The sequence below is a fragment of the Triturus cristatus genome, chromosome 6, assembly GCF_964204655.1.
Source record: "Triturus cristatus chromosome 6, aTriCri1.1, whole genome shotgun sequence".
NCBI lineage: Eukaryota > Metazoa > Chordata > Amphibia > Caudata > Salamandridae > Triturus > Triturus cristatus.
This window is the reverse complement of record NC_140589.1, coordinates 109444970-109458237: the sequence shown is the minus strand read 5'-3', so window position 1 is coordinate 109458237 and position 13268 is coordinate 109444970. Positions and strand designations below refer to the sequence as shown.

Below are 13268 nucleotides of genomic sequence, written 5' to 3'. Positions count from 1 at the left end.
CTCACCAACCCCAAAAGTGCAGACTGCCTTTCTGCCCATGAATAAATGGGTGAGAAGGTTTTATATCATGCACAGCTACTCCTGAGTGTGTCTCAGCGCTGAAGGGAGAAGAACTGACAGACCCAGGATCAGGATTAAGTATTAATCATGTTTTAAGAAAGCTTGCCAAACTTATAATCGTTTAAAACTGCGCCGTTTTGGCCATTTTCTCAGTTCTCTTAAGGGAAAACCGCAAACTGTGTGTACTTTTATAATCTTCAACATGTGAAAAAAAGGACTCAAATTTGCCTGGATATCTTATGTAGAAAAAAAAGTTACGGTTTGAGCGGGACCCGAGTCAAATATTAAAAAAAGACAACACTGTGCTCTCCACTGGGAGTGGGGCAACTCCAAGTACTTAAGTGTTACATATGAAAGTGACATGCCCCTTTGCGATACCCTTTTTTCAAATTATAAATGTGGGTGAATATAAAGACGCACATAGATTCATGCACAGACATAGGACTACTTTTACTTGTTTTTCTACTTATCACTGGGTACCAGTCTTGCAGTTTAGTAGCCGTGTTAAGGGACTTAAAGTCACCAACTCAGTTGTGCTTATTTTATTCACAATACGAAAAAATGAAAGCCTGAGTTTGAAGCAATAAGAGTCAAAATTGTCAGCTGTTGGTTGCCCTTAGTTAATCACAATGGGAAAATTGACCATAGAGGTATTTTACCTGCAAAGTAGGCTAGGCAAGTCCATCTGGTAAGGTGGCTTAGGAGTAAGGCAATTTCTACATGAGTGGCGGCTCTTCCACGAAGTCGGAGTGTTGCCCCACTGCTTTTTGCAGTGAGAAAAAGGAAAAATAAAATGGATTACAACCGGATGTTAGTATCATTTTATTTGTTCCTGCTGTGGCGTCTTTGGCGGCCGGTCTGCTGTGCAGTCAGAGCAGGGAGAGGAGTGGTGGGTGCTATATAAGTGCGCATGAATGTTTGGGCGGCCAGACATTCATTTGCACTTTGCATGTTCCTCACCCAGGCTGCATTTACAGCCTGGGTGAAGAACAGGTTCAGGCTCCCATTCCCTGGCTGAGCACCAAACAATGACGCTCAGACCAATCATTGCAGGTTTCTGATTGGCTATGGGGAGCCTGGGAGCCGGTTGCTTCCTGTTTGCACACAAGAAGTCAGGAAGAGGACGGAGGAGAGGTGGCGGGCGGCCAGCAGGTAAGTGTTTTTTTTACCCTCCTCCCAGTCTTTCCCTCTCCCCGCCCCACTGCTGCTTCCCGGGAGCAGCCGCCACTGTTCTACATAGATAATCTTTGGGCATCCAACACCTCATAGTATAATGCTTCCAATATATTGCTCAGGTTGTTAATAAATGTATGTATGTAAATATGTATGTATGCATGTATGTGGTATTTGTATAGCGCAAACCTAGCAAAAAGCTGTACAGGTTCAAAGACAAGCACAAAGTCAATGAGGGATAGGAAAGATAGCTGGGTTGTGGACAGTTAATGCATGGCTGTTGGACCTAACGTCCTTGGGGTAGCTTGGCTCAGGCAGAAAGGCTTTTACTCCAGAACTGCATGTCGTGCTTGCATCACACCCAACTAACACTTAAGCGTTACACCACTTAAAAATGACGCTAAACCGAATACTTATAAAGGTTAAGAAAAAGTTTTTATCTTCCCTTCTCAAACGTAGTTAATCAGTTTTTATCCATCACATTCAAGGTCAAACATTTCATTGTATTCAAATCGACAGTACCATTCCTTTCTTTACTTCAGTATAGCAGTTCCTTAAACCCTGATGTTTCAATCCCACGCCTTGAAATGACTGGAGCGCCAATTTAAATCTTCACAGACAGCGCTCCACATAACATTTACATATTACTAGATTTCAGATGGTCATTTATTCTACACGATGCTCTGCTGACAGATGGTTTCCCTAACCGCTATACTTCCTGAGTCTTATGCTGTCGTGAATAATCAAACTTTTACATTTAGGTGTTAGGCTAGAGATTTACACTGCTGCTGGCAATCAATCGGTTACATCTAGGCAGATTACATGTAGTTTACTTTATCACTAGAAATTAATCCATTACATTTAAGCATTACACATGAACTTTTGCTGTCACTGGAAATTAATCTGTTACTTCCGGCGCTATGCTTGAGATTCTTACTACGTAGACTTCAGTCTAACGTGTGGTTATGTCAATGTGCCGGGTTTTATAACTTAGAACCTGGCTTCCCAAGGGACCAGCAATCGGGTCTAACAGGTCATCCTCTGGCCTTCAATGCGTACTCTCCTGTACCTTCCCCCCCCTTCTATAATGCCCAGCTTACTGTTTACACTTGGTGGCCTCCTCACGGCAAGTTCGGCGGAGCCTGGAGATGCGTTCCCTCTTGTGGAACGGGGCTCACTTGCTGGCAAGGGAGATCTCTTTAAGGGGGGGGGGGGGGGAGTGGGGGGTGCGAAAACAGGGCACACCCACCGGCCACCTCCCCCAAGGGCTTCCCTGTTGACTGGTCTCCTCAGCTGGCGGAAGCCTCGCTCTTCCGTTTCTTCACAGCCGCTGATCCCACTCCTTAGCGGACACCCGGGGGATCCACAGCACTGGCGCAGAGTCGTCCCTGGACCCTACTCAGACCTCGCAGGCCAGGCGCTGTCGCGACCAACTCCGCGTCGGCGAGGAGGCGCGCCCGCAGCCGCCAGAAGCAGCGCGGCTTGCGGGGGCGTTGCCTCCAACCTCTGCCGGCAACAGTGGGGCGGCGCTACTGCCCCTCACACGCGATACCAGGAAGGCTGCTTCAAAGCCTGTCATGACCCTCTCTTCCTGGATGCAATTCTCCTCACCCCTTTCAGATGCGTCGCCTGCTCGCAAGCCAACACAAAGGAGTCCCGTTTCTTCCCACAGACCTCCCGGTGACAACAGGCAACTTCCTGGTGATAATAGACAACCTCCGGGTTGCGGCGGTGAGGGTTCCAGGTAGGGACTCGTGGAAAGGGGGGCTGAAATTAAGGGTGTAGGGTTCACACCGGAGCAGGCGAATAAGCCAGCCAATTTCTTGTTTCTTGGGCACGGACACCTCCCCTTCAGTCAGGAATGGTGGACAGTCGTTAGGCCCAGTTTGATTCAAAATCCCAGGCAACAACTGGGATGAGGAAAATGTAGTCCCGGACGGTGATTCCTCACCTGGTCCTCCTTCAGGGACACTAACTACACAGAGGCGCCCAAGGTAAAAATGACCTCCAGAGTCAGTGGCTGTGATCAGGGACAGGTCAAGAGGTCGAGGGTGGTATCAGCTGATGAGGGAAGTCACACAGACCCTAAGACCTGTCAAGTCCCTCTCTAGCGCAGCCACCTCCCCACTCAGGTGCCTTACTCCTGACTACCTCACAGCTCATCTACCTTCTAAAATGGCCGACCCCCCCTCACCTCTATTTATAACCTGGGGCCTGACTGACCAGAGTGGTCCAGAAGGTTCCGGAACCTCTCATGGCAGTCTATGGCCCAGGTTCTGAGGCGACAGTTGGGACCACCATTTTGTGAAACCACTCTCCCCCTTCCTCCATTTTTAGTGAAGCACCTTGCGCCTCTCCCTCAGATAGTGAGAAAGGGGCACCCAGAGCCTCTACACCAACCCCAAAAAGAAGTTAGTGGACAGAAAAAAATGAGGGGGTAAAGGGAAAAAAAATAAAATGAGGAGGGAACAGCCAAAGGCTGGCAGGTCTAACAATGGCGATGTATTGTTTTTTAGAGAAGTGACTCTTCTACTCTTTCCTAAACTGGAGCAGTGTTAAGAGGTCCTGATGCACAAGGGGATGTTGTTCAAGATCCTGGGTGCATAGATGGAAATCGCCTGTGGTCCTTTCTTTATCACACTTCTCAGTATGGAGTCTGATGGTTTACTGGCTGCGGGGCGCCGAGAGCCCTCAGAAAGGTGAGCTTGTCTGCAGGATAAATGTGCTGGTTGTGATGGCTTTGTACATGATGTCGCTGGTATTGAACATGGTGCGGGCTGGCCAAGAGGGGGGGCAATGGAATTCCATCAGGGTGGGAGTGATGTGATCATATTTACTCAGGCCTTGAGTGAGACGTGCAGCTTGTAGGATGTTGATGCAATTGTTACAGAGATCTGTGCGGATAATCTACTGCTTACAAGTTTAAATAATCATAAAACATCTCAGCTGGTTTAAGTACATGCTGCAAAGCATAGCATTTAACCTGTTGAAACATTTTCAAATCCGATAAACGATAAAACAGTGGCATAAAGCTCTGAGGGAGGCAAAAAAGAAGCAAACTGGTACCAGGAAAGAAGAAAAGAGGGGTCAAGACTGAGAAAAGGAGTACGGTAGAAGAGCAAGGATATCAAACATTTCACTTTTGTGATAGGGCAGACATAGTGAATTGGCGCTCGGCTTCTGTTTGATGCGGGGCTTCGTGGCAGGCAGACTTGCCGGTGGGTTGTGGTGGGCGAGTAGGCGGCTGTGCGCTCTGCTTTCTACTGGGAACTGGTGGTGCCTGGGAGGATGGGCTGAAGTCATCCAGTGAGTGTAAGATTTTATTTTAAATCACACTATTAGTCCGTCTCCCTGGGGACAGACTGCGAGGCACATTTACTTGTGTTCAATGAAAAAAAAGCCTGATTCTTGCACCGCGCGAGTGCCGCAGAGGGAGCGCTGCACCCTTGAGGCAGATTATCGTGAAGGATTTTGTCATGAAGATACAGAGGACAGTCGGGAAAACGGGCAGTCATGGAGAGAAGGCCGCCGGTCCGAAAAACAGAGGAGTGGCAGCAGCAAAGACGAGGAAAACGAGGTGAGCGTGCAAGGGACACCTGGAGTCTTCGCACAATGGTGGTATATTATTCCATACACATGATTACGCTCCACTTTCACCGAGGAGTTCCACATATAAAGGATAACACCCTTGCATGACTCCTTAAGCAACATTTGTATTCCTTGGTTTAGGTTTATTGTATGGCAAGTACGGCTGGCTGAATTTTTTTGTTGCATGTATTGGGTATTGCATGAACGTATTATGTATTGCATTTAACATAAAATGCTTTGAAGTATGGATGATGGCCATGCCAGTGTTTTTCACATAGGAAAGAAAAGTCAGCTACAACTGCAAATGAGGGCCTGATAAAGTTATGTAAGGGCAGGGTGGCTGGCGCTACGCAAAATGAAGAGCTGGGTTGTTTCCTCACAGTCCGCTGAGGTGTGCACTTGTTCCTAGTTCTTTTCCGCAGGACAGACGGCAGGTGTGTTAAGACATCTCTCTGAACACCCTCGTCACGTTGCCTCGATGGGGCTACTCATACGTCATCCAGCCCCACCAATAACCTGTCAAACCTGGGCTCCTATGTTTGTGTATGGCTTTCATCTTCAAGTAAGCGTCTTCCCACTCTGCTGTGCAGTGTGGGGCGTTGGCCGGGGGTGGGGGAGGTCAGTTTGAGGAGCAGACTCTAGAGAAGTGTGAAAAGCCTGCACCAATGGGCAGTGAAAAGCATGAACTGATGGGAAGCATGAGATGATGTCACTGGAGAGCAGCAGGCAGTGGGTTAGGGTGAGAGCAATTACCACTGGGGTAGAGTGAGAAGCATCCAGAGTGTGACGGGTGACGGGGTAGGGGCAGGTGCACTCGCAGCCTCAGAGGATGCTGCTGTGTGTGTGTGTGTGGGGGGGGGGGGGGGGGAATAGTGTGAAACCAGCACCATGGCCAGTGGGGGTTACGGACGCGGAGGAGGAGTGGGAAGAAACCGCAAAGGTTTGTGGTGGCAGTGCAGTACTATATTGTATGTATATAGCGCTTATCTGACGAGGCATTGAAGCCACGTAGTACACTCCTCAGATTTAATATCTACTGAGAGTTATTATATATTGCTAGTTTCACAATGTGTTTTAGTTAGTTGCACTGTATCCAATCTTATTAGAGTCTGTAAATCGAGTGTAAAAAGCTTGTAATGGAGCGCATAGTGAAAAGCCCGCACTCATCCATAAATGACATTCACTCGCCGGTAGTGTGCCGTATACCACACAACTTGCCTCTGTTAAAATCGCGATGGCATGAGAGCTCGGCGGAAGCAGCTTCCAGGGGAGGGAGGGCTGGCTGCTCCTGAGCTCTCGAAGCTGCACACTGACTGACAGCCGATATGGAAAAGGTCAAACGTTAATGACAAGGAAATTACCTAAAGAAAATACGAGCAGCAAATCAAGCTCTTGCGTCCTCCGCCCACACAAGTTACCAAAGACATTGCCTCTAAAGCAAGGTGAAAATTGTACGTGTCATTGACACAGCTCGTTGAGCCCCTCAGCTGACTCCGGCGCCCTCAACCAATGTAGCGTCCTGCTCAACCAGCCGATCTACAGCCAAGCAACGCAGCCCGGCAACAGCCCTCCTCAAATCCAAGGCAGAGACTCAGCCCCCTCTCCCCTCCTAAACAGCATCCTACGAAGTCGACCGGACCGTCCTGCAGGTAGCTGGCCAGCCACTCGCTTCAACAGCCGTCCACAAACCATTTCTCCCTGGCGCACTCAACTGGAACTTACAGCGGTAAACAACATTCTAACCAACGTACCGCTCTATCCAAACTGGAGATGTCCAGGTCAACCCAAAAGCATCCAGAAGCCGACATGATGCCATCAAACCACACCTAAACTGGTACAACACCTTAAGCAACAGGCGGCAGTGAAAGCGATTGCAAAAGCAATCGCTATTGTAAAACAAACTCGCCCGCGAGTGGTGCGCGCGCGCCACAGCGAAACATGTGTTTTCAATTATCACACCCGTGTCTGGGCACGATAATTGAAACCACATGGCCTTTGGTGCGCGTAATAGACACCAATAGGCCATGGGTGGAGCAATGCGCCCGCCTTTGGCCAATTGCGTGCTGTCTTTCATAAAAAAAAGACGCACGCAAAGGCCAATAGCGTGGCACAAAAGGCGATTTTGAAAACCCCTACAAGAGGTCTCTCACTGGGCGAGCAGTGCTACGCACTGCAACGCTAGGCGCTGGACCTAAAAATGGTTAGGAGAAATAACAGCAGCAGAAACAAGGTGCGTGAGTTTACAGAAAGAAATAGGGTGACGATTTACTACTTGCTAATGCCTGGGAAGCGGTAAAACAGAATACGTGTAAATAAGGCCCTCAGGAGCCAGCGCCTGGCATTTGTCCTCAGTCTTTGAAGGGCCAGCAAATGTCACAGTATATAAGAGCAAGATTTAAAGGCCTGTTGACAGAAAAACGAGTCTGTGGAAGACTACAGTGAACACAGCAACCACGTGGGGAGGTATGAACTCAAGCAATTTGAATCCAGGATGGTCTATGGGGTTAATGCCACTACGTGTCTTCAAGCCCACAGGGGCAATACGACATGCGAGTTTGGTTGTCCCACTAGCCTCAGAAAGAGTGTTTCATGCCCACGAGGGCCTAACAGTTTGATTTAATTTTATTTAAATTTATTATATTTGTCTCATTTGCGTGCAAACGTATTTTGCAACGCATTTGTGGATATCGCCGAATAAGAGTAGTTCCCGATTAAGGGCTAGAACATGGTATTATGGAGGAGTCTCCTCTCATAAGCACCTCGCACTTGCAAAGATAAAAAAAAACACGTCAAATGATTTATTTACTTTATTTATTTTGTGTTGAAATATGGACTGCAACAGATTGTTAACATCGTTTGAACTATGTATCCACTATGACCATGCTATAGGAAGGAGTCTGTTTCACGCAGAGGTGTCACATGATGATTTAAATACACTGTGTTTTGCATGAGTGACTTGGCATATGGAATAAATCACGCTGAAGGACTGTTTGTGGCCGTGGTGTATTGTTTTCTTTGGAAATACACAACACGATACCGTTTGGATTCACAGGGGCTCGCGACCCAGACACGGCCCGCCATTGCCAGCGGCTTGGGATCCTGCTCGAAACGAAGGCTGTATATATTACATAAAGCAGCTCATTTAAGTGTTCTGAAACCACCTGTTGGACAAAAGACAACACAGAGAATAGACAATACAAAATACTGGTCACACAAGATTCAGCCAATACAAACAGGATTGCAGTAACCAAGTGTACCAGTGCCGGACTGACATTCAACCTATATTACCCATTACTGATCAGGGCACTGTTTTATGTTACAAACACCTTTAAATAGTAAAAATTAAAAATGCTAAATACAATATTTGTAATACAGGGGAGCAAAATAACAGTACTCATAGCCTGTTTCTGACATATTTCAAAGTTCCTTATCTTTATTGTAACTTTTTAAAGGCTTACAGTACTTCAAGCTGCTCTGAGTGAGCTAGTTGCCATATATCCCAGCATCGTTCCAGTAAAAAAGACACCAGCACACAACACCTTAAAACCCTACATGTGAGAGTTTTCAGAGTTGTAAGGTTGGTTCGATCTAGATATATTGTTGTTTACAAAATAATATGCCTTTACCACGCAGGGCTACAGACCTGACTTAAATAACAGTTGTCATCCCACTCTCTCATCATAGAGACAACAAACATCACTTCCACCTAAATGCATTCCCTTTCCGCAAGTGATACAAGTCTCTCCTCCCATCTTCAGATGCCACCAATCTGTTCCTTCACATAATAACAAGAGGCTGATGACACAGGTCCCAATTCCTCCTCCAAGAGAAAAGACATGCCTCTTCGGGTGACAAAGGTCCTCCTTCCTACCCCAGTGAAACAGGCGTACTTTTAATTATTGTATTTTATTTAGCGCAATCAAAGCACCTGTTCACCAACAAGAAGTATGATTCACACCTGCCAGTTGTTACAAAACTACACGCCTAAAACGCTACATAGCACATCACATTACATAAAATTAAAGTAACCAACACACAAAATCACCAACAGTTTAAATTACTGCAGACACATGCTGACACTTTTGAAATTGAGATACATCGCCCTCCACTTCCACCCAGGTGCACGGTACTGCCCCCACCCCCGTGGCATGAGAGCGCTCTTTACCCGCGGTAGGTTGGCCTTGGCCCGCAGGTTGCGACAGTGCAGCTCGGCCAGAGACAGCGGACGAGACATGGTTCAGCCACAGCTCTTCAACGCCAGGGTCTGGTACTGGAAGCAGCGGAGACGTTCACCATGAGCGGCGGCGCAGCGGACTGACGTCAAGAGCGGGCGCGGGACGCTGACGTCACATGCGGAAGCGCTGCACTGTACAGTGGGTTGTGGGTATTGGTGACCTAGTTTACGGAACGAGGATCTTCCGTTTAATGCGGTCTGTGCGTCAGCTGCAGGCGGCGGCTACTTTTCGCCAGCAGAACACTGCGTTTATAGACTCCTGATTTCATTTTTGTAATTGCACACATGTAGGGAATCAGAAGTCACAATGTGCTAGGTGCTGCAAGCCGTGCTGGAATTGGAAACACTTTACTTTGGAAACTCATAAATTGGGGGCCCAGGTGGGCAACTAGAAGGCGGTGGAGTCATGAGGAGGGGAGGGGGGGGGGGGGAGTTTAAGAAAAAGCATATTTATTTATTTATTTAATACGTTTTTATATATAGCGCGGACTTTACCCGAAGGTTTCAGAGCGCTTCACAATAGGAGCAGTAATGATACATAAGGAGAAAAATTACAAGTGAGCATGTTACAAAATCAAACGTTACGTTCCATGAGGCAATAGTGGCATTTGTGCAAGTATCAGGAGCAAACAAAATACAAGAGGGAGCAAACGATACGTCACAAAAGGAAACAAGCATTGGCATAGCCAATAGGTCTCGCCTTTGGGACCTTATAAGTGTTTAGCCATGCAACAGTTGCATAACTAAACACTTATAAGGTCGCAAAAGCGAGACCTATTGGCTATGCCAAGCGGCCGCGAAAGTGAAAGTGATCGCGATGCGATCAAACATCAAAGCGGCCGTGAAAGTAAAAGTAATCGCGGTAAAAGCAGCGCGCGCCCGCGCACATGCACTGTAGGTCTAGGCTGGCCTGGCAGCACTTTTTGGAGCCCTCTTAATAAGTCTCGCCAGACCAGCGCATGCGCTGGGTCAGGCGAGACCTAAAAAGTGACGTGTGCAGGTTATAAGAGTATACAAAGTACACAGAGGTCAATAAATAGCAGACACTCACAACACTAAAATAAAAGTTACGTTACATGAGGCAGTGGTGGCCGTTGTGCAAGTATCAAAAGCAAACAAAATACAAGAGGTAGCAAACGATACGTTACAAAGGAAAGGAGACGTCTGCATGTTATACAAGAGTACAAAGTACAAGTAGAGGTATACTACTGCACTAAATGGCAGACACTCAACACACAAAAACACACTGGGAAGGCACTTCTATAGGCATGGAGAACAGAATTTCCTATAACGGCAGGACTTCCTTCAGAAAATAGAGGGCGTAAATTAAATTTGGAAGTGTCTTTGAAGGAGGAGAGCTTTGAGGTCAGATTTGAAGGCCTGAGAAGAGGTGGTGGTCCGGAGATGAGGCGGAAGTGAGTTCCAGATTCTCACCGCATTGCCTGAAAAGGATTGGGCCATCGATCTTTCCTTCTTGAAAGTGGGAGGTTCAAGCAATACATTTTCTGCATTACGTGAAGGTCTGGAGCCTCCGGAGAGTTTCAGTTTATTCGCCAGGTAGCGAGGGGAGGAGGAGTGCAAGGCTTTGTGGGTGATACAGGCAGTCTTGTAGATAGATCTTGCCTCTATGGGAAGCCAACGGAGGGTGGATAAAATGGGTGTGATGTGGTCGCTTCTTTTGGCCCCATAAATGAAACGAGCTGCTGAATGGAGAACGGACTTTAGGGGGGACAGGTGGGTTTTGGGGAGGCCAGTAAGAAGAGAATTGCAGTAGTCCAATCTGGAGAGAACCAGCGATTGGACCAGGGTTTTAAGGTCGTGCTCCGGGAAGAAGCGATGAATCCCCCAAAGAAGTCGCAGTTGGTATCGAGCAGACTTTGCAATGGAATCGATGTGGGAGTGTAGATTGAGTTTTTTGTCGAGTATGACACCAAGGGATTTTGCGCTCTCGACAATGATGGGTTTATTGTTCAGTAGATTAGTCTGATCCATCCATGATTGCACTGGGGGAGGAGAAAGTGATGAGGAGAGGAGGAGGAATTCAGTTTTGGAGGGATTCAGGATCAGTTGATGAGTTAACATCCAGTTTTGAATGGAGTCGAGAGTAGAGCTTAGGAAGGAGAGATCGTGAGTGGAGGCCACCTTAAGATAGATTTGAGTGTCGTCCGCATATAGATGATAATGGATCCCGGATTTACTCAGGAGATTTCCCAAAGGTTCTAAATAGAGATTGAATAGTGTGGGTGCAAGTATAGAGCCTTGAGGGACACCTTGGCTGACCGCTAAAGGAGATGAAAGGCTGTTCGCTATTTTGATCATTTGGGATCTATCAGAGAGGAAGGAGGCAAACCATTTGAGCCTAGTGCCCTCTATGCCCATTCTCTGTTGAAGAGTGTTAAGGAGAGTGTTGTGATTGACTGTGTCAAAGGCTGCAGAAAGGTCAAGAAGAATTAGAAGACAAGACTCCCCTGAATCGAGTATCCGCAGCGCGTCATCGATCACTAGCAGCAGGGTTGTTTCAGTGCTGCAGTTTTGAATGAAGCCGGACTGGAAAGTGTCAAGAAGATCATTGTCCTTGATATGGCGAGAGAGTTGTTTCGCTACACATTTTTCTGTGATTTTCGCAAGAAAGGGTAGGTTAGTGATGGGACGGTAGTTGTTGAGGTCGTTCGCATCAGCGGTGGGTTTTTTAAGCAGAGGGGTGACCTGTCCATTTTTGAAGGAAACAGGAAGGGAGCCTTGACTGAGGGAGAGGTTGACCAGAGTGGTCCAATAGGAAAGAGAATGGGTATAGAAGTCCATGGCAATGGCACTAGGGATGGGGTCAAGAATCAACCCTCCCGATTCAGGGGGGAGACTACTGATTTCAATGCTAAGCTTACGCCTCCTGATTCCTGCATGTATTATGCGTTTTTATATAGCGAGCTTTACCAGAAGGTTAGGGTAACCAGATTCTCACAAAAAAAAACTTGGACAGTGTTGTAATTTAGTTAAGAATGTTCTTGGTAGAATTTTATTATGTCATAGAATGTTTGAATGCTGGATGACATTGTTGATGGGAGCTGAGCTGGAGAGCAGACCGTTGATGCTGATTCTCTGCAACTCTTGAATAAACCACACTTTATACTTTTTCTGTGGTAAGGATTATTCATTTCTACACTGGCGACGATTTCAAATTACCCTCATTGCTATGCTAGAGAATCTATCTGCATGAAGTGTGGAGTCAAAGGCCATTATGCTCGTGTATGTAAATCAACTCACAGTGCAGAGAAGAAAACAGAGATGGTGCGTACAATCATTTTGAGTTTTGATAATGATAATGGTGAGATAGATACTGGAAAATTATCTATGCCAGAGTGCAAGATTGCTGTTGATAATTTTGACTTTATGGTTTTAGCTGACTCTGGTTCTCCATTCATTATGATTGCCGTTCGTGAAAAGAGAATCAGCGTGCATTTTTAATCCTGATACCTGCATTTCCCTGAGTGCTGCCATCGGAGTTGTTTTATTTTTAATTTAGTGATTGCCGCAAGAGGGAAGGCGCTAAGGACGGGACTGCGAGGGCCAGCAGCCCCGCAACTGCTACCAGCATTGTCCTCTTCCCGTATTCACAGCCAGAAGATATAAAACTCCTCACGGCCCCCGCTTCGCGGGAGCCGTTCGTGAAAGGAGAATCAGCGTGGATTTTTAATCCTGATACCTGCATTTCCCTGAGTGCTGCCATCGGAGTTGTTTTATTTTTAATTTGGTGATTGCCGCAAGAGGGAAGGCGCTAAGGACAGGACTGCGAGGACCAGCAGCCCCGCAACTGCTACAAGCTGTGTCCTCTTCCCGTATTCACAGCCAGAAGATATAAACTCCTCACGGCCATCGCTTCGCGGGACGCGCCCGGGCGCAAGCCGGGCGAAGCCCGGGCCAAGGGCGGGCCCGTCAGAGCACGTCCGAGAACGATCGAGAACGGAACGGGACTCCCCTCTTTCATCTGGTGTAAAAGGTTAGTCCGTGGAAGAGTGAGGCAAAGTCTCGGAGTTAAAGTGTTTCCATTAAGTACACCCCCCCCTAAGGAAACAAGGTCATTTGCTTTTGGGGATATAAGTATACATATACCAATGGATAAGCCTGCAAAAAGGGATGGGAGTGTCATGTAATCTTCTGGGGGTGCTTTAATGGGGACTTTAGATAACTTTCTTGTGCGAGTACAATCAGCACTAGC

At 47.2% G+C, this 13268-nt stretch overlaps 1 protein-coding gene across 5 annotated transcripts in view; it reads right to left on the bottom strand.

The window, feature by feature from the left end:
- Positions 1-9195, bottom strand: part of LOC146816470 (uncharacterized) — a 219433-nt gene extending 210238 nt beyond the window's left edge. For all 5 annotated transcript variants that reach the window (XR_014962909.1, XR_014962910.1, XR_014962911.1 and 2 more), the window contains exon 1: positions 8987-9195. Coding sequence is in view for 2 of the 5 variants with exons in the window: in XM_085610301.1 (XP_085466427.1) it covers positions 8987-9055 (69 nt within the window). In the remaining 3 variants the exon portion in view is untranslated. The remainder of the gene's footprint in view (positions 1-8986) is intronic.
- Positions 9196-13268: the final 4073 nt, after the last annotated feature.